The 16,362-nt window shown below is 34.9% G+C and overlaps 1 protein-coding gene across 6 annotated transcripts in view; it reads left to right on the plus strand.

Annotated features, from left to right (window-relative positions):
- Positions 1-16,362, plus strand: part of UBR3 (ubiquitin protein ligase E3 component n-recognin 3) — a 226,700-nt gene that overhangs the window by 60,114 nt on the left and 150,224 nt on the right. For all 6 annotated transcript variants that reach the window (XM_072751893.1, XM_072751891.1, XM_072751894.1 and 3 more), the window contains exons 6-8: positions 2,679-2,745; positions 9,503-9,633; positions 11,035-11,263. In XM_072751893.1, coding sequence (XP_072607994.1) covers positions 2,679-2,745; positions 9,503-9,633; positions 11,035-11,263 — 427 coding nt within the window. The remainder of the gene's footprint in view (positions 1-2,678; positions 2,746-9,502; positions 9,634-11,034; positions 11,264-16,362) is intronic.

The raw sequence follows: 16,362 nt of genomic DNA on the forward strand, positions 1-16,362 counted from the left end.
GAACATTATAAGGAATATATTTTAACAGTTTTTATGTGTACATTATCAATACTTAAATGGTTTCATACTTTTTATGCTATTCTATATAGCATACTTTTTTCGTTTTTAATGTTTTTTGAAGAAATACCTGGTCACAATGAAAATAGAGCTCTAGGGGATCCCTGGATGGCGCAGCGGTTTGGCGCCTGGAGACCCGGGATCAAATCCCATGTCGGGCTCCCAGTGCATGGAGCCTGCTTCTCCCTCTGCCTGTGTCTCTGCCTCTCTCTCTCTCTCTGCGTGACTATCATAAATAAAAAAAAAAAAAAAAAGAAAAAAGAAAATAGAGCTCTAGCATTGTTTTTCTTTGAGTAGAGGTATGCTATAATTTATTTACTTAATCCTCTGCTGTTGGAAGCCAGAGATTCTTTTATTTTGCTATTATAAATAACATTGTGATACATACTTGTGCATAAACTCCTTATTCACTTGTCTGTTTCTTTAGGATAAATTCCTATAACTAAAATTTCTGTTACAATGATAAATAAATATACTTAAAGGCTTTTGACATGTATTGATAAATTGCCATTCAGAAAAATTATACCACTATACCCTCACTAGTAACATACTAGAGTATGCATTTTCCCAATTTCCTATAATCTCCCTTCCTAGCTGTATTTGATAATCTATCATGGTGTGAAGCCCAACTCCCTGGTCTATTTCAAGACTTCTGTCATTGTGCTTTTTGTTCATGCTGTCTTTTCTTGGAATGGCTTTCCTCTCCTTTGCTTGGTTAATTTTACTTGTTTTTTAGACTGGAAGGTTGGGAAATTTATAGAACTTTGTTATGCCATGACCATTGCTTGATCTAGGATACTCTTTTTTTTAAGGAAGTTTATATTTAAGATTATGAAGTAATCCTAGCCTTGGTTATAAAATATTTTTTTCCAAATTTGTCTTTTTTCTCAAGATTGGGAGAACAGTTTCATAAATGGCTGTTAGCTAGATCTCATAGTTTTGAACCCTCTGGGCTCTATGTCAAGATTTTATATTCTTGTGTCTGTTTTTTTGTCTTTTAAGGCTCAAAATTTCATTTTGGCTGAGTTACTCCTAGAGAAAGTGAGCTTGGTAGAAGAGGAGGAGAGTGTAGTTTGGCTATTAGTACCACTGCCAGGTGTTAGATAGAGAGTACTGGCGGGGGGGGGGGGAGTTCATGGGGAGAGCATATGGAAGGGTTGAGGAAATGCTCATTGACTAAGCTAAGTGGTATGTTTGGAAAACCCCAGCTCTGAGGAAGGATGCTAGGTTTGACAGAAACCTGAAGTGAAGGCTGTGGTGTGTAGGCCAAGGAAGCCATACCAGTAGATAAAATGGCATGAAGCTGAGGCTGCTTTTCTGCTTTGGAGATCTGATGGGCTGTAATTGAGAAAATACCTGGGAATTTGTACCACAGTTCTAACTGCCACCACCTGCACAACACTATTGCTGGTACAACAGACTGTATACAGAATACTACCACACATATCTTTGTAATATCATTTGGCTCATAGATATTTGGAAAATAGGAAAAAGATGTCAGTATAACATGGAGGTTTGGGAATCCTATTCAGTCTTTCCTAGTTCAGAAGAACTAGGATAATGGGGTAGAATCATATCCTTTCGTTGGAAGGGGAAATACCTGATTTCTGCTGTGAAGGGAGCAGGAACTTTTCCAACAATATTTTAAAAAATTAGAAAGGAAAAAAAAATTAGAAAGGAGCACTTGCGTTCAGGGCTCCTTCCCCAAGAGGCACACCTCTAGCTTCACAATTGGTTGCACTAGGGGCAGGCTGCTGCTTCCTCTGCTCCTTTTCCTTCTTTGCTGTCTTAGCTGACTGGGTTTCCTTTCTGGTTGTGATGCTGTGTTAACATCCCTTGAGATGGCCTCAAACCACTCCAAGGGGTTTGGGCATCCAAATGATATCCCCAGGTACAGATCATTGCTTTTGTTACTTCTTGGGTTACAAACTTGAATAGGATGTCAGTGGTCTGCCCCTCATCTTTTTTCCCCTATAAGCTTTGTTATTTTTAGTGTGAGGTTTTTCAGGAATGAATATATCACTTATAAGCAGAAATGCCTATATTTCCTTCCTGAATTTTTTCCCTGAAGTATCTTAAAATTTGTTATTATTTTTAACTGTCACTTGTAGTTTGTAATACGCTATACTTATTTTTCAGAATTTGATTTCTTGAACTCATTTTTTCCTTTTAGATCCTTCAAAGCTTTTTCTCTATTCATTGTTTTAGCCCTCTTCCCCTGATCTTCTTTCTTCCTGTGTTAATCTGCTTCCTCCCCTTTATCTTCTTTGTGCATGTGATATTATAGGTTAGGAAATGTTTTTAAATAGGAAATTTTTAATTTTGGCATTTTTGATTTTTACAAGTCTTCCATTAAAAGCACAGGTTAAATTTAAGAGCTTTTGTATTTTAATACTAAGGATTTTCATTATATATTTTAATTATAATGCTAATTTAAAAATAAAAAATATATTTTATTATACTGTATGCATAGAAGTGAAATGTGTTGATTAATACTATGTAAGCGTGCCTGTGTTACATATTTAACATAATTTATAAGTATATTTATATTTAGGCAAAATGTATAAATTCATGAATAAGACTGTATATGATTTTGTTCTCTTTTTTTAATTCTCTTCCAGGAGGATCAGGATGGGAGTCAAGGTCTGGGCAAGAGAAAGAGGGTCAAACTAAGCAGTAGCACCAAAGGTATTTATATTTAATTTTTTCCTTATATAAAAAGCTAAAAATGAAAACTAAGAAACAGATTTTAACCATGGAGAACAAACTGTTGGTTACCAGAGGGAGGTCGGTGGGGGATGGGCTAAATAGGTGATGGGGATTAAGGTGGACACTTGTGATTAGTACTAGGTGATATATGGAAGTGTTGAATCACTCTCTTGTACACCCCAAACTAATATTACACTGTATGTTAACTAACTAGATTTAAATAAAAACTTAAAAAATAAGCTAAAAATGTTTACTCATTAAGAACACTTGGTGGGAAAAAAAAAAAAAAGAACACTTGGTGGGTTAGCCATTTTGAAGGGAGAGTTATGTTCTTAGATTTGTCTAATGATGGAGAAAGTATTGTTAGGGAGTGATTGTGGGGTATCCCAAAAGCAAATGAAACTCTTACTATTGGAATTTCGTTTATTGTTTTTTTCATAAGATGTGAATTATTATTATTGTTATTTTAATAATAAATTTATTTTTTATTGGTGTTCAATTTGCCAACATACAGAATAACACCCAGTGCTCATCCCGTCAAATGCCCCCCTCAGTGCCCGCCATCCAGTCACCCCCACCCTCCTCCCTTTCCACCACCCCTAGTTCATTTCCCAGAGTTAGGAGTCTTCCATGTTCTGTCTCCCTTTCTGATATTTCCTACCCATTTCTTCTCCCTTCCCCTCTATTCCCTTTCACTATTATTTATATTCCCCAAATGAATGAGACCATATAATGTTTGTCCTTCTCTGATTGAATTATTATTTTTGAGCCATAAAAAAGTAAATCTTGTCATTGATGCTTTGATCCAGTGTTTTTGGCCTAACGTTATAGTTTGATTTACATCTTTTTGTAATCTGAGATACGTAATTTCTAGAGTGAAAAGGGTGAGTATGGGAAAGAAGGTGAGAGAGAGAGGTCGGGGGGAGGAAGAGAATAAAAATGAATGGCACTTATTTAGGGTACAGTAAGGATTCAATATGTGGTTGCTCAAAGGAGGAAGTAGATATATAGTGAGGGAATAGATTAGTAATAATGAGTAATATTTATTGATCTTTTTGTATATGCTACACATTGTGCTAGGCACTTCACATATGTTGTTTCTTTTTTTTAAATTAATTAATTAATTAATTAATTAATTAATTTATGTATGATAGTCACAGAGAGAGAGAGAGGCAGAGACACAGGCAGAGGGAGAAGCAGGCTCCATGCACCGGGAGCCCGATGTGGGACTCGACCCCGCGTCTCCAGGATCGCGCCCTGGGCCAAAGGCAGGCGCCAAACTGCTGCGCCACCCAGGGATCCCTGTTGTTTCATTTAATTCTTAAAGTCATCATACAAAACAGTTATTACTATTTTATGAATGAGGAAATGGAGACATGTTAGACATCACAGCTAGTGAGAAGTAGATCCTTAATTCAAATCTCCGAGCCTCAACTGTTAATCGCTGTGTTTTCTTGACCCTCACTAGAATCTTTCCAAGAGCCCTTGTTACTAATTGACAGCCCATGCTCTGTGGATTTTTGCCATGGATTTCCAAATCTTAACACGGTCTATATCCTGGGGTAGTATGGTCTGTTAGAGTCTCCAGAAGTTAAATTATTATTTTGAATAATATTTTGAATAATAAGATTATAGTTTCTGGTACTGAGTGTGTCTTGTGGAATATTTACAACTGCTTGGAAAGGTGGAGCAAGTGGACGGTTTCAGTTGAGGCTCATTTTGTAAGTCTGTTCTGAGTTCTTTTGTGGCTGCATTTAACTTGGAGAGCCTAGTGGTGGAGACCCCTCAAGGTCCTTCTAACCAGACGAAGATGACATGAGACAGATTAACAGGAGAAAATAAAATTTAATAACGTACATATGGGGAATTCTTACAGACATAGAAATTCCTAAAACAGGTAAAATAAAACATACAGGTCATTCTGAACTAGTGAGAAGGGGGTAAATGATGTCTGGGTCTTCATAGGGAAGATACGTGGTTCACAGGAAGATGAAAAAAGGTAAATATTTGATAAACACATGATTCCTAGTCCACTTAGAAACAGTGAGAATAGAGGACTTTGATCAAACAGGTCTTGCTAGGTTCCTCCCTGCCTACTGTACTTAGTTTATATCATAATGTAGTTATCTGTAGTGATAGTTTTTTTTCCTGGAGCAGGTCCTCTATGTAAATTCTTTTTAGGCAGTTGATGGAGAGGATAAAGAGCTTTTCCTGAATCTGCTGGGTTTTGATTGCTTTTGTTTGTTTGAGTATAGTTGACACACAATGTTACATTAATTTCAGGCACACAACTTAGTGATTTGAAATTTTGTACATTATGCTGTGTTCACAAGTGTGACTATCATCACTATTACAGTATCATAGACTGTATTCCATATGGTCTGCTTTTTTTTTTCCTGTAACTTATTCCATAACTGGAGGCCTTTATCTCCTCTCTTCATTCATTTTGCTCATCTCCCTACCTGTTCTGTTCTGTTCTGGTAACCATCAGTTTGTCCTGTGTATTTACAGGCCTGATCCTGCTTTTTGTTTATTTATATATATGTACATATATTTTAGATTTCACTTATGAGTAGAATCATATGGTATTTGTCTTTCTCAGTCTGACTTACTTCACTTGGCATAATATCCTCTAGGTCTGTCATGTTGTCTCAAATGGCACAATCTTGTCCTTTTTTATGGCTGCCTAATATCCTATTGTGTATATACATCATATTTTGTTTATATATTTGTCTATTGATGGACACTTAGGTTGTTTCCATATCTTGACCATTGTAAATAATGCTGCAGTAAACATTGTAAATGATGCTGTACATAATATATCTTTATGAATTAGTGTTTTGGTTTTTTTTGGTAAATACCCTATAGTGGAATTATTGAATCACATGGTATTTCTATTTTTGATTTTTTGAGGAACCTTGTGATCTTTATGCCAAAGTGGCCCATCTTGGGGTAGCCTACTTTGGCCCCTACACTAGCAACGTTCATGAAATTTGATCTGTGGTCCAGGATGCACACGTGTACACGTGTTCCCCTTCTTCCTTGCCTAGCAGGAGAACCTATAATGCCTGAAGGAGATTAGAACTCCATATGGCTACTTGGCCCTTTGACTTACCAGAGTTGTCTGTGTATTTATCTGAATCCTTGAGACACATCTGAGCTGAAGCAGATTGTTAGGTACACACTTGAGTTTAAGCTTTAGGGATGCCAAAAAAATACCTATTATGGTGTCATTATTTTCCTTCAGCTTGGTCAAACTTTGACTGATGATACTTTTTATGGAGACTTAAGGTTGAAGCTTATTTTATACTTGATTTTTTTCATATTTAAGATTGGATTATCTTCTCCTCTTCCTCCACTGGTGGGAAGTGGTACAGAGATTTAAGATTTGATCAGTTATCATTTTGCTTTAAGTATATGCATGGAAGAAATGGCTTTTTGAATTAGTAGAATCCCTGTTTCCAAAAAAGTGATAGTTGCTTTTGAAAATATTGAAAATCCAGGGAGTGGTTTAGTTTTTGTAAGAATTTGGTTTAGCACTTTGAAAGTGAGCCGAAAATAAAATAGGTAATGATAGGCCAGAGGTTGAGGTACTGTGCTACATTCACCGTCTATTCTCAAAACCTAAATTTTAAGGATGAAGAAACTGAGGCCTACAGGGCTTTAGCCAACACGCTGAGATTATTGGAGCTCCTGAGTTACAGGGTCTAGACTCTGCTGTCTAATGAAATCTTTACCTCACTCATGCATTTGTACCACGTGCTGATTGCTCAGAAGTCTCTTTTTACAGTTTGGCTTAAGGCAGTTTAGGCATTGTAAAAATCATGACAATTTAACCCATTTTTTAAAGGTAAATATGTAGTCATATATAATTAGTGGAAACATTTCTAACCACATTTCCATAACACACAAAACACATCACACTGTGTCTTAAATATCTTGGGGAAACTGACATCACCTATTTTAAGAACAACAATGAAGACATTGTGGGGTTTTTCTTTGCTTTTTTGTCTGAAGATGAAAAAATGGAATCGTACACAACTGTAACTAATTTCATTTTCGTAGAAGCCATAGCTTTTCTGGTTCACTTGGATTGTTTTATTTATTTAAAACAAGGGGAATGTTTCTTTCTCTTTCAGGACATGATACCTAATAATTATGGTAGCTTCAGGCTTTCAGTTGGCAAATGCAGACTTGCAGAGTTGTAACTGAATTCTGAGAATACTACAAGTTCTTTTAGTTTTGTAAATAATTCTAGAAACACTTATCTGTAAGGATTTTATTTTTCGATAGTCTAAAATTTTCAATCAGTGTTAAATTGTAAGAATTAAGTTGACATCAGCAATAGGTTCTGGGTTATATTCTAATTTTGAATCATAATCCATATGTTCATGTCACCTGATTCATTTGGGCCCTAATTTTATTACTTTTTGGCATTGAATCTGTCAGTGTGTGCCTTTGAATATGTTTTACCTCATTTTTTGCAAGACTGGTTTATTTCTATTTTAAAATCATTATCATATCCTGGGAATGATCTAGTTCAGGAAGAAGAGATTTCTGTTTTACAAGTAGAAAGTTCTGAGATTTAGAAAATAAAGAATATGTTTCCACTAAGGAGATGTATAGTATAATTGTATGTATATTTTTATCTCTATTACATACTGCTTATGTATGTAAGTGCCTTTTAGTAAAAGGCACATTGAAAGGGAGTTAGGGAATTGGGACATAACTTTTGCCTCTCTGTAGTTAAAATCATAATGTCTCCAGAATAATAAAAGTGTTATTCTGAAAATAATGAGTTATTAATTATTAACAGAAAAATTTTGTTAAAGTTATGTCTGAGAAGTACTGATTCAAGCCTATTAAACTCACACTGTTTTATAGAAGAATCAGGAGAGTAATGGTATGCTTCTTGATGGCATGTTTATTGAGATTATTGTTACATTTAAAAAATATTTATTTATTTTAGACAGAGAAAGCATATGTACAAGTGCAAGCATGGGGAGGAGCAGAGGGAGAGGGACAAGCAGACTCTGTGCAGAGCCCGATATAGGGCTCTCAATCTTAGGACCCTGAGATCATGACCTGAGTCAAAATCAAGAGTCGGATGCTTAACCGACTGAGCCACCCAGGTGTCCCTATTGTTATGTTTTTAGACTGATCCATGACCTAAGGAGATGTGGTGTGATTGCATTATTCAGAGTTAGTTGAGAGTAGAGTTAGTTGAAAAAATGCTTCAGGTTACCCTGCAAAACAGTTTGAACTGTAATGTACTTAGGGCTATACCTGAGTATTTTGGTGTATGTGATACTATTTTTTAAAATCCCTCATCTAACTCTAGTCCTTCAGTAAGCATCATCTCTTAACTAGTCCGTTCACATATGACACTTGCTATATCCTCTTAAATGTCGTTATATAGACCTGATGATCCAGAGTAGCCCAAGATCATTTGCTCCAACAAAGATCAATAGTCAGAATTTTGTAGTTCTTTTTTAGGGAAAGACATTAAAGAAAGTGAGAGAAAGAAATAATAGTCAAAGTATTAAAAATAGTTCATTATATACCTGTTGAGACCTTTCTGTTGACTAAGTGTGACAAAGATGTAGAGATTAGCAGGAGACAAAGTGGACCTCAAGGAGTGGCTTAGAAATTGGCTGTTTAGTAATTTTATCCCTCTTTGAATACTTTTATTTAAAAGGGGCATCCATTTTCTGTTTTCCCTATGCATGAAGAAGGGCGGCTTGAGTCTGTTGCAAGTTAACAATTTTTATAATTTTCTTGGTATATTCTTACCAGATAAAAGTAAATTCTTCTGTAGACTAGAGTAAGCAATAGATTAGTAATTACTTCCTGCAGCAAAGTTAGTGTTTAATTTATGAAGAACAATTTTAAAGAAATAAATTATTGAATCTTATAACAATTTCCTCCCTTTCTTTAAAAACTAAAAATTAAACGATTTAATAACTTTGCTTTATGGCCTTAATATTTTGTTATTAAAGTTATTACTATTGGGGCAGCCTGGGTGGCTCAGTGGTTTAGCGCCACCTTCAGCCCAGGGCCTGATCCTGGAGACCCGGGATTGAGTCCCACGTCGGGCTCCCTGCATGGCGCCTCCTTTTCCCTCTGCCTGTGTCTCTGCCTCTCTCTCTCTCTGTGTGTCTCTCATGAATAAATAAATACAATCTTAAAAAAAATAAAGTTATTACTATTAATATTAGTACTAAGTACTGTGAATATTATTCTTGTAAGATAATTATTTTGAATCTTAGTAGAAATTTTAAACACCTTATGTTTAAGGACAAGTAATTACTTATTTTTTTAGTAACTGCTTTCTAATAAAATATAAAGTATTTTATTATTTATATATAAATATATATTTATATGTAGTATTTATTATTTATACTTATATTTATACATTATTTTATTATTTATATATTTATTATATAAATATATTTATATAAATATATTATATGTTTATATTTATATATATTTATATTTATTTATTATTTTACTATTTATATATATTTATATATTTATATCTATTATTTATATACCATTATTAATATGGTATATAAATTGATGATGTCATTATTATCATTGAATTATTGAAATGATATCCTTAATTTGTAGAAACATTCAAGTATTTGAGGTTGATAGATGATTAATTATAGTAAGGCTTAAATGAGATGAGCAACTTAAATCATTAGGTGATAAGTTTTCTTTTTTTTTTATGTAGATCAATCTATAATGGATGTTTTGAAACATAAAAGTTTTTTAGAAGAACTGTTGTTTTGGACTATAAAGTATGAATTCCCTCAGAAGATGGTAACTTTCTTACTCAACATGCTTCCAGATCAAGAGTATAAGGTATCCATATGTTTTTTCCCTTCCTTTCTGAACTTTGCTCCCCTTTCTTTGCCTTTTCATTATGAATTTTTTTGGTTTGTTTCTCAGCTGTGGCTTATTGTAGCTTTGAAGGTTGATATAACACTAATAAAAAGCATTAGCTTCTTATGCAATCAAAACAAGGTTTGCACAAAAAGCAAGGGATCATAAATCTGAAGCAAAGCAGTTTTACAAAGCAGTATTCCTAAGGGTAGTCTCTCTGCACGGAACCTGGTCCAAAGAGAATGCTGAGGGACAAACAAAAACATAATTGCAGAAATAAATATGTACAATAAAATTGTGGTAGGTTCTCCAAAGGAGAGGTACAGAGTGCTATGAGAATGTTTAAGGGGGCAGCTAAATTTAGATTGTGGGATTAGAGGGATGTCTGGCTGGCTCAGTTGGTAGAGCATACTACTCTCGATCTCGGGATTATGAGTTCAAGACCCATGTTGGGCGTAGAGATTACTTTAATAAAAGAGGATTATGTAGTTAGTCTTGGGAAAATCATAGGGTTAGTTGTTGCTGGCCATAACCGTTAAAGACAGAGCAGTTATTGACCTATATACACATGTAGATAGGTGGAGGCTCTAGTTCCAGATGGTCTGGACCCTCACCTATGACCACCATGTGGTCATGGCAAAGTGACATAACCTAGTGTATAAAAAGAAAATAAATTATGCTGTCCTTCTCCCCCCCCCCCCCCCGCCCCACTTTTTTTGACTGTAGTTCTTACAGTTTAGGTAATAAAGCCTCCTTAGGAGTTACATTTTGTTTTTTTTAGGAGTTACATTTTAATGAATAATGCCATTGTTTTGTGTCTATACCCACTTAAGGAAACAAGAAGAAATGCATATGTTACACAGCAAGAGTATTTAGTCAGATAATGGTCAGCTTTCCAATCAAATAGGAGAAGACATTTCTTTTGTAGTAATCACATTGACTCCCTTGATTTTGGAGTTATATTAAATCCTCTGATATGGTTTTTAATCAAGATCTTAGATTTTGTTGTTAAAGCAGATAGCACAAAGCAAAAAGACACCTACTTTGATGTTAGTTAATTGACATATCTGTAAGCAAAGTGAAAACTGTATTTTAAAATCATGGTATTTATAATTGTTCTAAAAGTTTAATAATTAAAAATACCTATTAAAATTTTTCTTAACTATCCAGGTATTTTGCTAAGGTTCCAAAAAAAGAACGTGACTACTATCATCATTGAAATTACTTTAAAAATTACTTTGGAAAAAAAAATAAATAAAATTACTTTGGACGTCATCATAAGCTAAGAATAGCTTTAAAATGTTAATATAATGTATTGGAAAATGTGTTCTAAAACTCAAACTAATGTGTTTCTTTCTTCCTATTTAAAAAAATTTACAGGTTGCTTTTACAAAAACTTTTGTTCAGCATTATGCTTTCATTATGAAAACACTGAAGAAAAGTCATGAATCAGATACAATGTCTAACAGAATTGTGCATATTAGTGTTCAATTGTTCAGCAATGAAGAGTTAGCCAGACAGGTAACAGAAGAATGTCAACTGCTGGATATTATGGTCACTGTGCTATTGTACATGATGGAAAGTTGCCTTATTAAAAGTGAGCTACAAGGTAAACTCAGGGTTATTTCACTAGTTTTATTATTGGTATACTTGTGTAACTAATCTTAAGAATCCTTATATGCTTAAAATAGCTTTAAAATGTTATAGTATATCTTTGTTAAAGAATTTTTTGAAAATTTTCATCTAAATTTAAGAAACTTTATTTTTTTCGAGACAAACTTTAAACTTTTAGCTTTGTTATTCACAAATAACTTGTTGAGATTTTTGGATATTTCTTTTATGTCTTTTTGCGTGATATGAGCATATTTACAGATTCAAATAATACTTTAAAAATATGCCACTGTGTTGTATGTCTTGAAAACATGTTTTTTAATGATTGCAGTATGTCATATGGCTTTACCATAATTTAACCCATTTCTTTATTAGACATGTTCCTATTTTTTTATTATAAATTTGTTATCTGCCTTAGATATTTTTATATGCCTATAGTTTAATAATTTAAAAATTGAAATCTTGCTGTTTTTTGTTTTTCCATAGTAATATCTTTAGTTTTTTTCTTTTGTGCCCACTATATGGTTGATACTCCTCAAACTGCCATAATATTTCTAGGGCTTCCTCCTGTTCTCATTTCACTGTGGTGTTTCATCTTAACTTTATCTCCTTGTAATAATTTATATGGAGTATTTGCTATGTATGGGGCACTATATTAACACTATTCATATGTTGTCTCAGTTAAACTTCTGAATAATTCTCTGAGATTGATATTATTATTGTCCTTATTATTCCCACTTTAAAGATAAGTAAATTGAGGTTTAGAGAAGTTAAGGCATTTACCATAGATAAGATAGCTAGTAAATGACAGAGCCAAGGTCTTCCTGTCATCCTGATGTCAGAATCTGCCCTTAACCATGACACAAAGCAAGCCAACATCGATAGTACTGTGTTTTCATTTGTTGGCATATGGAGCTAAACTTTAACACCAAACAATACCTGAGATTAAATCTCAGGACTTCCATTTTCTTTGGAGGAGAGATCTTGTAGTTGAGACTTTTTTGTTCCACTGTTACTTCCTTTTGCATATTAGCTACTATTTTCTTTCTATTCTGATAGTCTTGTCTATTCTCATGTGAACCATAGCCTGAAAAATAGTGTATACTCAACATAGAGTGCACTGCCTTATATATGCTAATAATAGCTAGCTAATATAATATCTGCCATCTTTTGAGCACTCACTATATGCAGTACTCTTTTCTCAGTACTTTGTATTATGTCATTTAGCCATCTGTAGATGCTGTGTTTTTTGTTTTGTTTTATTTTTTTTCCAATTTATAGGGGAGGAAACTGTGACTTAGGGAATTGAAGTTAATGATCTATGGTTTTTAGCTATAAGTAGTAAGGCTAGGTATCTGACTTAAACCTGTACTCCTATTTTTAGTATATGTGCTGCTGAAGTGAGCACTTAAACCTGTACTCCTGACCACTACGTGACTCTGTCTTTCCATTGTAGGTATAGTGGGAACATAATACATTATTTACATTAAACCATATACTTTCTCACTTTTTTAAAGGAAAACTTAAAAGCTGCTTTGTATTATATAGTTCTTTTATCTTCATGTAAGATGACCCTTTTGTTTAAAGATTCTGTATTACATGTATTGCTTATTCTTTTTTGAAATAGTATCTATCATTCAGGTATATCGGTGATTTTCTTTTATATAGAATTACATATTTAGAGAAGGATTTTTCACAAAAAGTATTTTTAATTTATAAACTGGAAAACTTTAATTTTCAAAAGTTGTTTTAAATTTTTAAAGATTTTATTTATTTGAGAGAGTGGTGAGGAGGGGCAGAGGAAGAGGGAAAGAGAGTCTTTTTAAAAAATTTTTATTGGTGTTCAATTTGCCAACATATAGAATAACACCCAGTGCTCATCCCATCAAGTGCCCCCCTCAGTGCCCATCACCCAGTCACCCCCAACCCCGCCCACCTCCCTTTCTACCACCCCTTGTTCGTTTCCCAGTTACGAGTTTCTCATGTTCTGTTTCCCTTTCTGATATTGCCCACTTATTTTTTCTCCTTTCCCCTTTATTCCCTTTCACTATTTTTTATATTCCCCAAATGAATGAGTCCATATAATGTTTGTCCTTCTCCTATTGACTTATTTCACTCAGCATAATACCCTCCAGTTCCATCCACATCGAAGCAAATGGTGGGTATTTGTCGTTTCTAATGGCTGAGTAATATTCCATTGTATACATAAACCACAGCTTCTTTATCCATTCATCTGTCCGTGGACACCAAGGCTCCTTCCACAGTTTGGCTATTGTGGACACTGCTGCTATGAACATCGGGGTGCAGGTGTCCAGGCATTTCACTGCATCTGTATCTTTAGGGTAAATCCCCAGCAGTGCAATTGCTGGGTCATAGGGCAGATCTGTTTTTAACTCTTTGAGGAACCTCCACACAGTTTTCCAAAGTGGCTGTACCAGTTCACATTCCCACCAACAGTGCAGGAGGGTTCCCCTTTCTCCACATCCTCTCCAACGTTTGTGGTTTCCTGCCTTGTTAATTTTCCCCATTCTCACTGGTGTGACGTGGTATCTCATTGTGGTTTTGATTTGTATAGGGAAAGAGTGTCTTAAGCAGACTCCATGCCAGGCTCTGTCTTAGGACTCTGAAATCATGACCTGAGCTGAAATCGAGAATCAGATACTTAACCAACTATGCCACACTGTGCCCTAAACTAGAAAACTTTTAAAATTTAGAAGTGTCTGCTCTTGTGGAAACAATCTGGAGTCTATTTTCTTGATGAAGTGGTTTAGCAATACTTATTAGTTATATATAGTTTGCACTTGATCTTCAAGGAAGAATGTTTGAGAAGATGTGTTTGAATCTGCCTCATATTTTTTTCTGTAGCCAGATTTCCTGAAAGAGTTTGTTTCCTTGCTCTTCCGTCATTCAGTAACCAACCTTAGTCTAGTGTCTACTTTCATAATTCTGTTGCTCTCCCCGAAATTGTCTATGACTCCAGTGGTCCCATGTTCTACTTTCCCCAAAATGGCTCCAAGCAATGCCTATTGTTTTTTTTTTTTTAAGATTTTATTTATTTATTTATTTATTTTATTTATTTTTTTAATTTTATTTATTTATTTATGATAGGCACACAGTGAGAGAGAGAGAGAGGCAGAGACATAGGCAGAGGGAGAAGCAGGCTCCATGCACCGGGAGCCCGACGTGGGATTCGATCCCGGGTCTCCAGGATCGCGCCCTGGGCCAAAGGCAGGCGCCAAACCGCTGCACCACCCAGGGATCCCAAGATTTTATTTATTAATGAGACACACACACACACACACCACACACAGAGGCAGAGACATAGGCAGAGGGAGAACAGGCTCCATGCAGGAAGCCTGATGTGGGACTCAGTCTCGGGACTGCAGGATCACGCCCTGAGCTGAAGGCAGACGCTCAACCACTGAGCCACCCAGGTGTCCCTCTATTGTTCTGACATAGTTATTATTTTTTTTTTTTTGACATAGTTATTTATATTCTTTTACTCTCATCAGTATCCCAGTTCATATAATAAATTATATGATCACTCTTTTCATGACATACATGATGGGGGAAAACTGTGACCACTCTTTGGAGAGTGGTCTTTCCTCTCTTTCCTGATTTTCAGTAGCATTTTACACTATTGATTGTCTATTCTTTCTGTGGCCCCAAACTCTTTTCTGATTGTCCTGTTGATGTTGGTGTTTTTTGGCACTTTGTCACTTTTCCCATATTTTCTGAAGTCATATTGCAAAGTCTTATTTAGCTTTCTGTATATACTTCCCTTCTAATGCAGGTTGTCTGTCCTAGAAATTCTTAAAAAAATTGAATTTTCCAAAAGCTAAATAGCTGTTGGTAGCATTGCTAAGATCTTTAAGTACAATTTTTTTCCAGAAGTATATCACATTATTTCTAAGCCAACGTCTAAAATTATCTTTAGCTCTCATGGTGTTTTATTCCATTTTCAAAAGTTAGCATAATGTTTCATGATACATATTTACTGGTTTTCTAAAGACACCATAAACTTATCTGTTTTTACATCAAGTTTATTAGAATGGGCTTTAAATATTTTGAACTACCTATAAGTAGCTACAGATATTACAACAGGATCTCTGTGCTTTGTTTTTATTTTTTAAACGTATTTAGCTTTTACAGAAATTTTTGTTACATAGGTCTTGAAAATTTTTTCTATATTATTAGTAAATACAGAAGCTGAGACAATGAGAATTCACATGGCCACAGCAGTAGCTAAAGATTAAAAGAAAAAAGCCTCTAGTAGTATGTAATCCCTACCTTATACTTTTACTTTGTTGTATTTATGTTTCCACACCGTATTACTTTTGTGATTCAAGACATAACTCATAACTATTCATATCCCTGAAATTTTATAATTTGTCTTATGAAACAGTCTGTATAAAATGAGAACTTAAAACCATATGTCACAGAGATGCCTAGGTGGCTCAGTCGATTAAGCATTTGACTCTTGATTTCAGCTTAAGTCATGATCTGAGGGTTGTGCACTGGGCCTGCTTAGGATTCTGTCTCCCTCTGCCCTTCTCCTGGTGTCTCTCTCTCTTTCACAAAAAAAGCCAACCCCACCCCCATCCCCAAAACCAAATGTTGCATAACATAGGAATGTTTGTATATGGTAATAATCCCAGACTGATCTATCCTGAATATGAAACTGTTTATTGAACTATACTCTTTGGATGTTTACAATACCTCAAACACACAATGTCCACACCAAAAATTCCTTCTTATGTCTTTATCAAGCCTGCTTCTCTTCAGTTATTGTGTGTGTGTGTGTATGTGTGTATGTGAGTACACAAGTGTGTGTTTTGGTACCACTGTCCAACCACTTAACACAGCTGCCCAAATTAGAAACCTAGGAGTCATTTTTGACTTTTTGCTTCTTGTAGATACAATGAACATCGCTGAGTCTGTCATTTGAACCTTCTAAACATCTTAAAAGTAGCCATTTCTCTTCATCTTTACATCTTCACGCCACCACCATAATTCAAGCCATTGTCGTCTCTAAGACCTTATACCGCTAGCCATCACCACCCTCTCTTAGTCACTTTCCACACTACACATCTGATC

This window comes from Vulpes vulpes, chromosome 3, assembly GCF_048418805.1.
Source record: "Vulpes vulpes isolate BD-2025 chromosome 3, VulVul3, whole genome shotgun sequence".
NCBI classification, from domain to species: domain Eukaryota; kingdom Metazoa; phylum Chordata; class Mammalia; order Carnivora; family Canidae; genus Vulpes; species Vulpes vulpes.